General features: G+C 33.9%; 1 protein-coding gene across 6 annotated transcripts in view; it reads right to left on the bottom strand.

Moving 5' to 3' along the window:
- DNAAF4 (dynein axonemal assembly factor 4) overlaps positions 1-13,411 on the bottom strand; it is a 76,379-nt gene that overhangs the window by 40,227 nt on the left and 22,741 nt on the right. For 5 of the 6 annotated variants that reach the window (XM_007479699.3, XM_007479700.3, XM_007479701.3 and 2 more), the window contains 2 exons: positions 11,308-11,545; positions 6,623-6,706 (listed from right to left, as the gene is read on the bottom strand). In XM_007479699.3, the coding sequence (XP_007479761.2) occupies positions 6,623-6,706; positions 11,308-11,545 (322 nt within the window). The remainder of the gene's footprint in view (positions 1-6,622; positions 6,707-11,307; positions 11,546-13,411) is intronic. The other variant, XM_001378142.4, reaches the window with a different exon arrangement.

Genomic DNA, 13,411 nt, shown 5'->3' with positions numbered 1-13,411 from the left:
TGTTACATTAGAATTAATTCTCTATATATCTGGGATATCAGACCTTTATTAGAGAAATTTGCTGTGAAGATTTTCTTCCAGTTAATTGTTTCCTTTCTAATTTTTATCTAAGATTGTTTGTATAAAAGGGTTCAAATTTAAGCAATCAAAATTGTGCATTTTATGTTTTCTCCTAATTCTCTTTCATTCTCTTTTACTTCCTGCTTCCCTTTCCCTTATCCTTGTCCAGGTCATGCCCACTGACTGTGGGCATCATTCAAGCATCTGTTTTGGATGTCCTTCATTTCTTCCTACATGCCTGGGGTTTGTGATCTAAGACTCATAGGTCCATACGGGATCCAGGGGGTACACATATACTTTAAAAAATATTTGCTAAACCAAGTTTCAATATAATTAGGTTTCTTTGTAATTCTATGTACTTTATGTTATATACTTTAAATATTATTCTGAGAATTGATCCATAGGTTTCACTAGACCACTGAAAGGGTTCATGATAAAAAAAAAAATGTTAAGCACCTATGCTCTAGGGCAGAACCAAGATGGAAGATTAAAGGTCACCCATCTGAGCTATCCCAACAACTTTAAAATAATGTCTCAAATGAGATTTTGTACTTGCAGAGCCAACAAAAAGTCAAGTTGAAATCTTTTTCCAGCCTAAGAAAACTTAAGAGGTAGATAAAAGTCTGTAACATTGGAGTGGAGATCTAGTAGAGGTCTTTTCAGAGAATACATGCCACCGAGGTAACAACAACATCTTGGGAAGCTCTCAGCCCAGAGATAATCAGATACCTGTTGGCACTGACTGGCAACTCTACTGCTCATTTGCAGTTCTGAGTAGCAGTTCTAGGGTGGAGAGGAATGTTGGTGGCTGGCCACAAGGGAGCAGAGGACCTGGTCACAGTTCCAAGGTAGAGAGGTACACTAGTTCTGAAGTTCAAGGGGACCAGGGGCCTTTCCTTGGTAAAGACCATAATATAGACCAGGAGAGCAGTGACTACATTTCTCTCTGGATCACACCACCTTGGAAGCATCAATAACTTGCAGATCCCTAGAACTAGCTCTAAAAAAGCTTCAAGTGAAAGTCCAAAGTTTGGTAGAGTGCCTTCCCATCCCCAAGCAATCAGAGCCCAACTTTGTCATGAAGTTCAATGTGAAGAAATAGGTTAAGAAAATGAGTGAATAACAACAACAACAAAGAATTTGACCATAAAGAGCTACTACAGTGTCAGAGAAGACCAAGACATAAACCCAGAAGATCACAATGTGAAACCCTAACTCTTTAATCCTCAAAGAAAAATACTAATTGGACCCAAATCTAAGAAGAATTCTTAGAAGGATTAGAGATAAGAGTGGTAGAGAAAAAAGTGGGAAAAGAAATGAGAGTGATGCAAGAAATGATGAAAAGGGAATTAACAGCTTGGTAAAAGAGGCACAAGAAATCTTAAAAACCAGAACTGGCCTAATGATAAAATATTACTTTAAAAGCAGAGTTAGTGAAATGGAAAAAGAGTTACAAAATCTCAGTGAAGAAAATAATAACTTAAAAATAAGAATAGGTAAGTGGAAGCTAATTACTCCATGAAACAATAAAAAGAAAAAAAGAAGAAAATGTGAAATAGCTCATCAGAAAAACAACTCACCTAGGAAATAGATCAAGGAGAGAGAATTTTTAAATTATTGCACTACTTGAAAGTCATGGTCAAAATAAAGCCTACGTATCATATTTCAATAAATTATAAAGGAAAACTGCCCTGATATATTAGATCCCTAGGGTAAAAAAGAAATGGAAAGAATCCACTGATCACATCCTCAAAGAGATTCCAAAATCAAAACTCTCAGAAATATTATAGCCAAATTCTAGAGTTTCCAAGTTAAAGAGAAAATATTGCAAGTAGCCAGAAGAAAGAATTTGAATATTATGGGGCCACAGTCAGGGTCACACAGGATTTAACAGCTTCCACAATAAAAGAGTGGAGAGCTTGGCATGTGATATCCTAGAAGAATAGAATTACAACTAAAAATAACCTACTCAACATAACTGAGGATTATTTTTCAGGGGAAAAATGAGTATTTAGTGAAATAGCATTTCTAGAGAAAAGACCAGAACTGAATAGAAAATCTGACATTCAAACAGAAGACCCAAGAAACACAAAAATGTAAACATTAAAGAGTAATCACAAGGGACTCAATAAGATGAAATTGTTTACATTTTTATATAGGAAGACAATGCATAAGAGCTTTATCATCATTAGGACAGTTAAATGGAGAGGGCGTGGGCAAGTACATTATGTTGAAATGGTCTCCAAAAAGAAAGAGTAGAGAGAAAGAGAGATACTGAAAGGTGATGGGGAAGGTAGAATGGGGAAATTTTTCTCACATAAAAGAGGCACACAAGGAAGAACTTTTACATCTGAAGGGGAAATGGCAGGGAATAGTAGGTAATTCTTAAACTTCACTCATCAGAATTGGTTGAAAGAAGGAGGAATATATATATGTATATATATATATATGCATATATATGTATATATGTATAAACATACACACATATATACATACTTGGTTGTGTATAGAAATGTAACTTACCCAATAGGAAAGAAGAGGGGAATGATTCAAAATGGACTTTTGAGGAAGGATAGGATAGAAAGAGGAGAAGGGAGTGAGAGAGAGAGAAGAGAGAGAGAAGATAATGGAATAAAGGAAAATATACAGTAATCATAACTGAGAATAGCAGGTAATGCTTAAACTTCACTCAGCAGAATTGGTTCAAAGGAGGAGGAATACACACACACACACACACACACACACACACACACACACACACACATAAATACTTGGTTGTGTATAGAAGTGTAATTTACCCAATAGGAAAGAAGAGGGGAAGATTTCAAAATGGACTTTTGAGCAGGGATAGGATAGAAAGAGGAGAAGGAAAGGAGAAAGACAGAGAGAGAAGATAATGGAATAAAGGAAAATACACAGTAATCATAACTGAATGTAAGTGGGATGAATTTACCCATAAAAAAGGAAATAGACAGCAGAATGGGTTTGAAACCAGAATTCAACAGTATGTTGTTGCAAGAGACACAATTGAAACAAAATGAAGGACTCACAGAGTTAAAATAAGGGGCTGGAACAGAATCTAAAATGCTTCAGTTTTAGTTTAAAAAGGCAGGGGTAGTAATCATGATCTCAGACAAAGCAAAAAAAAAAAAGAAAGAAAGATAGAAAAGAAAAAATAGACCTAATTAAAAGAGATAATCAGGAAGGAATAATGAACTGGAGGAATTCCATGTGAACTAGAAAGACCTCCAGGAATTGATGCAGAGTGAAAGGAGCAGAACTGGGAGAACATTGTACACAGAGACTGACACATTGTGGTACAATTGAATGTAATAAGGCTTTTCTACAAGCAGCAGTGCAATGACCCAGGACAATCCAGAGGAACTTAGGAGAAAAATTGCTATCCACATCCAGAGAAAGAACTGTGGGAGCAGAAATGCAGAAGAAAAAAAAATGATCGATCACATGGTTCAATAGGAATATGGTTAGAGTTTTGATGTTAAAGGATCACTCAACTGCAAATATGAATAATATGGAAATAGGTTTGAACAATGATACATGTATAACCCAGTGGAATTGCCTGTCAACTCCAGGAGAGGGGGATCATGAATCATGTAACCATGGAAATATAAAGAAAAAAAGAGGAAAAAAAAAGAAAAGAGATAATCAGGGAAACTACTTTTTTTTTTAAATTTAGAATTCTGTATATTGTATACCTAATCTATTCTACATAATGACCTTGTTTCTCAGTATGTTTTAATCAGTATTGAATCATTTTGAAGATTACTGTTTTGTAGTATAGTTTGAGATCTGGTGTTCTGGAACCTTTCTGTCTTTTTTCATTATTTCTTTTAAGAAATAACAAAAATAATTAGTAGCAATTAATTATTAATGATTAGTAATTAATAATAAAGAACTAATTTATCTTTTGTTCCTTAAGATGAATATGATTTTGTATTTTAAGTCTATAAAGTAATCCTTTGGCAGTTTCATTAAATTGTCCCTAAGAGGTAAATTAATTTAGGTAGTATTATAATTTTTATTATATTGGCAGGGTATGGTAATGAGTAAAATATTTCTCCAATTCATCATGTCTTTAATAAGAAGCCTTTTATATTTGTATTTATATAGTACCTATGCAAGTTTTGGAATGGATTCTCAATTGTTTTCTATATTCTGTAGTTATTTTGTGTGGATTTTTTTCCTGTTTCTTCCTGATAGGTTCTTCATTTTGTAGGTTTATTTTATATCCTGTTACTTCGTGAAATTATTGTTTCAATTAATTTTTAATTGAATTTTTAAAGTTCTCTAAATAGGTCATCATCTGCAAAAAAAAACAATAGTTTAACTTCCTTTGTATACTCTCTTGAATTTATTTTTCTTCTTTTATTGTTATCAAATAATACAGGTAACAATGGATTATCTTTGCATCACGACTGATCTTAATGGAAAATTTTCTAAATTTTCTCCATTACATATAATGCTAGCCTTGGTTTTAGATAATGTTTTTCAAAGTAAAAGGTAAAGATCAGTTTAGAGTTTTGAACCAAAATAAGTGTTATATTTTGTCAAAAGCTTTTTCAGGTTCCATTGATATATAATCATGTGACTTTAAAAAATTAAATTTTTAATTAAAATGATATGCTATGTGTATAGTTTTCTTTATACTAAATGAATACTTAATTTCTTTTTTAAAAATTTCTTTAGGTCTAAAGAGGGTAAAATTGAAGTTCCCAATTGCTATAGTTTTATTGACTATTTCTCCCTATAATTTGATTACTTTTAAAGTATTTAGATGATATGCTATTTGGTATATAAAGTATTAATATTAATTCATAAGGCATTAGGATCATAGGTTTAGAACTGAAAGAATTAGAAGTCACTTTCAGTCCAACCCCGTAATTTTACATATAAGGAAAATGAGCACAAAGAAGAGGATAAACTTGCTCAAGGATGTATTGTTAGTAGGATCAGTCTTTTTGACTTCCAAGTCCAGGGCCCCATCCAATATGCCATGATTCCTCTCATTATCTCTTTAAATATATGTATATATACATTTAAGCATAATATGGTTTTCCTATTTATATGTTTTAATCATGTTTATTTTTATTGTTACTTTGTTTGAGATCATGATTGTCATCCCTGATTGTCATCCCTGCTTTATTGAAACATGAGAGGTTTTAGTTCTGCCCTTAATCATTCTTTCATATTTACTGTATCGTGACTACCCCACTCCCATCCACAACATTTGGTTATATATAAGTTTACTGAAGCTGTTCCTAGACTCCTTCTTATGAAAATTCTTCCCTTCTTTTAAGACAACACAGGTACCACACCTCATCCATGGATCCTTCCCTGATCCCCTTAAATCAAGGTGTTTTATCTTTCTCCAATTTTGTCCTGTCTGAATCTCTCCTTTGTTAACACCCTACCTTGTTTTTATTTACTTGTGCAATTATCAGGTCTTCCCAGTAAACCAAAAGCTTCTTGGGGCAGAGAGAATTTTTTCTTTCATTTTTATTTTTTACTCCCAGAGCCTAGTATAATGCTTTGTACACATAGATATACAATAATATTCATTAAATGAATAAAACTTAAGCATTTATAGAAACTTCAAAGGGCAGTAGTATTTATCCAAAGTATACTATTGATAACACCTTCATATTCTCAAGAATTTTAAATAGTTTCTTTTAATATCAATAAAAGCAGTAGCAAGGTGGCATAGAGACAAGAACACTACAGTTCAATCTGTCATAAAAACAAATAGAAAAGCAGGAGGATCTGTGATACTTTTTCTAAGATTCTCCTTAGAAAAAGAAGGAAATACTTCCACCATATGGAGAAAATAAAAGAAAAAGAAGTTTAAAAGGCCTGTCTTCCCATAATAGTAGTAGGCAGAGAAAACACATAAACAGCACCAGTCATGCCAATAAACAACTGAAAAATATGGATAATTTTGTTATCCTGCTAATATATAATTACTTCTGACGTTGCCCTTGAAGAAGAAATAACAACCTGAACAAAAAAATATAGCAGTGACCAATAAAGAACAGGGTACTGATTCAAGAGCAGAGTATCAAGGAAGAAAGGGGGCTTTATAGTTACAGATTTAAACTGTTTATATACATACTCTTTAAGTGTAATCAATCATCAGTGAGTGAGTCAGTCTACATAAACATCTTTCACTAATGATGTATTCTACAGTGTTTCTATTAAAAAAAACTACATTATATTCTGCTTCATTTTCCCAGGAACAGGCAATTAAAATATTTATTAATTACCTACTATATCTTAATAACTATGCAAAGCTCTGTTTCAACTGATATCAAAGGAAGGGAAGGGAAAAGCAGCTCAGAGCCCCAGAGAACAGTCTAAGAGTTCTTGAATGACTTTTTCTATTTTGTGGCTCTTGGTTTGTGAAAGCAATAATAAAAACAACTGACATTTATATAGCACTACAAAGTTTACAAGCTATTTAAACCTTGCAACTCTGTGGGATAGACAACAATTATTCCCTTATAAAGATAAGAAAATGGAGACTCAGAAAAAGTTCTGATCTGACCTTTTGGAGGTAGTACCCATATCAATGAGAGCATGAATTCTTGAAAATAAAGTATAATACAAAACGTCCCAATTCTATGTAAGCCTTAGAAAAACAAGACAAAAACATAACAAGAAGTTTATGTTGTAATACCATATATAAACTGACATCTGGTAATATACTTCTAAAATACATTTGAAAAAATTGATAAAATAATTTCCACATAAAAATAGAGATTTTAAAGTTTTTATTCAAGTTTTAAGTTAAATTTAAATTCTTATTTGTATGGGGAAATCTCATAATAAGAAATTGCCTAAAGCAAGAAAATTAAAAAGGAGCATATGAAGGAAAGAATTCATCAGTAAAAAGATATTGTTATATCAGAAGAAAAACATTACATTAAAATCAGATATGAATGAGGGCCTTTTATTTTCTTGGCTTAGTAACATAAAATCTAGTTATTTAAAACTTGATCTCCTTGTAAAATATATATGGTTTATTACATTTTAAGCTATAATTTATTCATATACAAATGTCCTCATTTAAATGTTTTCCATTTCTGTCACATGGGAGCTGCAACATGCTGAAATTTAGTTTCTCTTAGTTGTTGAGAATTGAGCAAAAATTTGAGAATATAATTAGCTATCAACTTATTAGAATCACAGAATGCACAGCTGGAAAGGATTTACATTTAGGTATTATTATTATTTCTATAAAAATAGGGGAACAGAAGCATGCAGAAATAAATTAACAAAATGCAAGCTGAACCCAGTATAATGGAAAAAAACAATATAGATCCTACAGGAGAAATGAGATTTTCCTGCTACATGACAGAAAGGTAGGAAACTACTAGAACAGTATACAATAGGACACTCAGAGGTCATCTTTAGAGTTATCAGATGTTTTTGCTTAATTGTTCTTTATCACAAGAGAATGTTCAATCTGGAGAAAGAATAAGAGATGACAGTGATGTAAAACAAAAGGCAGCAGTAAAGCATTTTTTAAAAGTAATAGATGGAAGGGGGTGGCTGGGTTGCTCAGTGGATAGAGAGCCAAGCCCAGAGATGGGATTGAAATCTGGCCTCAAACACTTCCTAGCTGTGTGACCCAGGGCAAGTCACTTAACATCCATTGCCCAGTCCTTATCACTTGGAAATAACACACAGTATTGATTCTATGACAAAAAGTAATGGTTAAAAAAAAAAGTAATAGCTGGCATGTTTTAGAGTAGGGACTAGGAAACACATTTCTTACTTGCTAGTGAAATTCCCTTTCTATGATATTATGGTATTTCTCGTGAAAGAAAATTACTGTTTTCTGGCCTTAATATTATCCACTGTGTCAAGCTAATATAAATACCAGGTTTTTTTTTTTATTTTAGTTTTTGAAAGTTTATGTGTTTTAGAAAGATATTCTAGTCATTTCCATATGCCAGTCCAGAGAATTCTCACTTAGGATCAAGAAAAAAATTAAGGAAAACTGACCTAGCAAATAACAAGACATGTAGCATTTCATACCTGTAGTCCCTTACTTCTCTATTAAGAGCAAAGAAGTAGAAAGGATTAATTTTCCCTATGAGGAGATAAGGGGGAAAAAAAGAAAAATGGAAACTCCAAAATCCGAGTACAACTTTTGCTGCATAAAACTAAATTTTTCTTATCGGAGTCATCCTTATCAGCTGTTTTTGGTGTTGGTGATTATTTTTATTTTCTAAGACTCATAAAAATGAAGTAACTAGACAGAGGCAAGTTTCCTGGATTTGTTTGGCTTCTCTACTCTTTATTATGTTCTTGTTTGGATCTAGATTGGTTGATGTGATTTGTGAAGAAATTCAGACTCAGAAAAGTGAAGTGAATTGTTCAGAGTTAAAAAGTGTCAAAATTGGGAACCATGGATTACGATCCAGGCCTGGAGACAGGAGGCCCTGGGTTCAAGTCTCAGATACTTCTTAGGTGTGTGACCCCAGGCAAGTCACTCTACCTCCATTTTCCTAGCCCTTACCACTCTTCTGCCTTGGAACTAATACACAGTACTGGTTCTAAGAAAGAATGTAAGGGTTCTATAAAAAGTGTCAGAACCGACTGATAGAAAATAAGAATATTTTCTAAGAAATACATCTAAGAATAGATAATAGAAATAAAAAAGGCCAGGTCTAGGGAGATCTGTCAGCCGTGTCCAGGTATGTAGTGTTGTGGCTCTGCATTCTTTTAGCCATTCAATTAGACTCCCTAGAGAAGCCCTTGCAACTAAGACAGGAGTCATGGAAAAGGGAGCTATGGTAATGAGAAGGAAGGACATTCCAAGAATGGGGGACAGTCAATGCGAAGACATGGGTACAGGAGGAGGAGTGCTATGGGTCAGGAATGCCATGGTCAGTCTGCAGAACCTCAGAATAGGGGAAAGAGAGCAGTGGGTCATTTTGGAAAAGTAGATATATAGGAGCCAGGCTAGGAAGGGCACCAAGGGGAGCCCGGGAGCTCAGTGAGGAGAATCTGACAGGGAGCTGGGTTTAGTAACTATCTGAACAATAAAGCGAGGACAGACAAATCAAGGAGATTCAGGGAGGATAGCAACGGCAAAATAGAGAGTCCAGAATCTTCTGGACCATTTGAAGCTCACAGAGTCTTCTCTTGAGGTGATTGGAGGAAAGAGGTGGAGCCAAGCCAAAAGCATCCCCTCATTCCCTCACATGTACATCCTCAGGGAAGTGCTAGCACGTCATACACATTCCACGTTCCAGGATGAATCTCTTTTGAATTTGCTTGATAAATTTGCAGGTGATCTCTGGGGCATGGCCTATCTCTTTTCCACACCCAGCAGTTTTCTATCCCAGAAATCTTGCCCTAGAAGTTCTCTCCCCCCATGGTGGCCCCCTTCTTGCATGGTGAAGTTCCTCTTGGGGAGTACCCAGGTCAAACCATGATAACTCCTTTATTCATGCAGGTTTCTCTGCCAGGCCTTCTCCCCTTCCTCACTTTTTAGTTCTTTTTTATATATGACTTCTTTCATTAGAATGTAAGCAACTAGAAATTTGTATCTTTCTTTTTGCTTGTATTTGTATTCTCAGTTTATATCCCAGTGGCTGGTACATAGCAAGTGCTTAAATGCTGTTGACTATCTAAGATTCTTGCACAACTACTCCATTTCAAAGGCTGTTTTCCACTTTAGGCCTATGAATTGATCTAATAACTTATTATTTATGTTAAGAGAGGTGGGGTTAAGCAAATCAATCACCTCATCCTTAGAATTGATTTTAGAGTAAAGTATTTGAAAATCACTTTTTTCTCTCAAAATAACTTGTAGCATAGACAGGCTTCTACATTGACCTCACCATGTGGCTAAAGGAGTAGGTGGTGGGGAAAAAAGGCAGACTAGTGACCTGTTTACAATGAAAAACATTAAACATCACAGAATTTAGAAATTTAACAAGGAAATTCCCTTAAGATGAACTGTAAATAATTTTGCAGCCCTGCAGGTTTCAGTCTCCATGACTGATTTCATTATAAATAATATATTAAGAAGAGTTTCAGAGCATAAAAATGCTCATGGAACTAAAATAAAGTTTAATATCTCAAATTCAGAAATTGAAATTCAAACTGTTTAGATCCCAAGGACAAAGAACCAAATTAAAACTTTAATGCCTAAGCCTTTGACTTTGCTTTTATTCCTCTTGGTCTTGCGCCTTTTATGCAAGCAGGGCAATAAATTCCACATTTCTAATCTTTACAAGAAAAAATATTTGTTACCATTAATATCAACTTGATTTTTTGAAACCTAATCAGGAAAGACTTTTCAAAATTTTGGAAAGATTTCCATTTTTTTTAGGGAAGAATGAGAAAGGTTATTTCAATTAAAAAAATGTTTCACCTATGATTAAAAAGCATTTTTAAAATGTACATATTCTTTAAGTACAATGAATTTTTGATGATCTGAGATTTTATGGTATCTAATCATTGGCATTATAAAACCCACTTAGAGACTGTATAGGAGACTGGGCTGAATGTTTAATAGTCTGAGACCATATTTTATAAGCTTTTCCTTAAAAAAAACAAAACAAAACTATGATGTTAGCTGTTTTATAGTGATTTGTCTTTTTTCTTTTTTAACTTCAAAAGAGAATGCACCCATTAGGGGAAAAAAATTTCATTAAAGGTTCTGGATAATTGCATTCATCTTAATTAAAGTTTTATTCTATTAGGGAATAATAGTTTTGGTTGTTTCCATTGTTTCTGACTCTTTATGATCCCATTTAGGGTTTTCTTGGCAAAGAGATTAGAGTGCTTTGTCATTTCCTTTTTTCAGCTCATTTTACAGATGAGGAAACTAAGGCAAACAGAATTAAGTGACTTGCCCAGGGTCACAAAGCTAGTAAATGTCTGAGGCAGAATTTGAACTCAGGAACTGTGTCTTCCTGACTCTAGGCCTGGCACTCTACTGCACCACCTGGCTGCCCCAGGGAATAATCTTAAAAAGTAATTAATGCCAGAAAAGGGATAAAATCAAGTTTTAATTTTATATTGGAAAATCATAATGGCCTTTGAAAATATAAGATTAGTAAAGTATGATTTTAGTAAAAATAAAATTTCCCCAACAAACCTATACTTTAATTTGATAATTTAATTAGTAGAAATCCTCTCTCAGTTCCATTAGTTTTAACATGAGTAACATGAGACATCACTTAAATATTAAAAAGTAATCTATACTACCTTTTATAGTATTTTTAGACTTCATAGTTTTTATGTGGTTAGTTTTATCTTTTGATTTCTTTTTTTCTCTTTCTATTTGCTTCTTTTGTTGACATATTTTCACTTCTCTTTGAATCTTTACTTCTTCTTCAGCAGCAATAATTTTTTGCTGTGCCTTCCAAGCCTCCAGATCTTCAGTTGCTTTTTTCCTCTCATTTTCTTTCAAGTTTTCAATTTTTTTCCGCTCATCTTCTTCAATCTGTAAAAATTAAAATTATCAGACTCTTTAAAAAATGTAAAGGAAAAAATGTCCTAGGAAAGATGGAAAAAAAGAGGATAGGATAGGATAAGGAGAAAAGATATGTTATGATCATTCATCATTCAAAAAGCTCTCAAACTCTTTCCATTCTAGTTAGTATTAGATATTTATAGGCTTCTAAAAACCAAACAATTCTTCCAGCACTTATCCTATCCTATTTTGGGCCTATAGAGCTGTCATGTAACACTTTTAGGAGCACTGGCCCAGCTAGAATGTAGGTGTAGAAGTTAGTTTGGGAAAAAAAAGAATTTCTTTCATCTAGTTGGAAAAGTGTTCAGTGATGAATTTCAAAAACCTTTCCCTATGGAGTCAAATCTCAGTTGGTTCTAAAATCAACCTTCCACAGTGGTTTATATTCCACAGTGATTTGTGTTCTCTGCCTCAAATTTCCTATCACTTGGCAAGATGAGTAAAATAGTTATGAAAAGAACCATAAGCTTGAAGGATCATAGAGTTTCAAGAAATCTCAGAGGCCATCACGCCAAATCTGCACATTTTATAGATGAGAAAACTAAGGACTAGAGATGTTAAGTGGCTTGAAATATTCTTCTATTTAATTGCTTCATCCTCTTGTTTTTGAGTTTCACTTATTACAAAATTATCAAAATTGGTATAATTTAGTTCTTCCAAAAGAATTAACACTTGTCAGTGGGCAAGGATCTCGCATTTAGAATACTATTAGATGAGTTAACATAGTCTGAGTCCATGATGATGAACCGATGGCACACATGCCAAAGATGGCACACAGAGGCCTCTCTGTGGACATGCATGCCATCACCCATCAGAGTTAGATTCTAGAAAGGTAGAGGGACTCAGGCACAGCTGCTCCCTTTCCCTTCTCCACCATGCCTCCCCGCCCCTCTACCTTAAGGGGATCTGTCTAGTTTCTCTAATAGTTTCTATGATAAAATCTATATAAGTTTCATCAAAGCCTCAGTACTTATACATCAAATGGAAGAGAAGTATTTTAGTCAGAATAAGCAAGGAGATACAAATGAATATGTTATATACAGAGGGGGACTGAAGAAGCCCTAACCTGACTAAAAAGCAGGCTCATGTGTGAGATATTGGTGGTAAAGAAAGATGGATTCACAGTCTACAACTAGATTATAGCCAATCCTCAAAGTCAAGAAAAGGTATCTGGACTCAAATCAACAAGCAAGAGGCATGAAAATGATCATTTTTTGAGGTTAGGAATAGAAGGCAAATACAGTAAAAAAAAAAGGCAAATATAGTAATAAGTACAGCTAAGAAACTCCTATAGGAATCTGAGCATAAGGTAATAGGATTTGGAGTAGGAAGATTTCCAGACATAGATGTGAATATAAGTAAGTGGCAATTACTATTATAGAATGCTTGAGGCACTTATTTTAAGACTTTTGTACCCAAAAGAAAATCCTAGTTCCTCTTTTTTCTTTTCTTTTTTTTTAGTCTAGCAAAGTTCTAGAAAATTTGAATGACTTTCAGGATTAGGTTAACTTATTTTCATGCCTTTTCAACAACTCTTAGTAACCTTGAAAAGGTTTTTTACCAAAAGGCACATAGTGAATAATAGATTAAGTTCAATTATTTCTAATCTATCCTTATCTAGTCTGTTGTATTCATTTACTTACCTCTTTTACCAGTACCAAATATTTTTGATGATTACTGCTTTATAATATAGTCTAGGGCAGTGATGGCAAACCTTTTAGAGACCTTAGAAACCACGTACCCAAACTACAATCCTCACACTGCATGTGAGCCCTCTCCCCTTAAACCAGACAGGGTAAGGAGGAAGCACTCCCATTGGACTGCTGGTCAGAGGAA

The sequence above is a fragment of the Monodelphis domestica genome, chromosome 1, assembly GCF_027887165.1.
Source record: "Monodelphis domestica isolate mMonDom1 chromosome 1, mMonDom1.pri, whole genome shotgun sequence".
Classification (NCBI taxonomy): domain Eukaryota; kingdom Metazoa; phylum Chordata; class Mammalia; order Didelphimorphia; family Didelphidae; genus Monodelphis; species Monodelphis domestica.
This window is presented reverse-complemented; position numbering and strand designations above follow the sequence as displayed.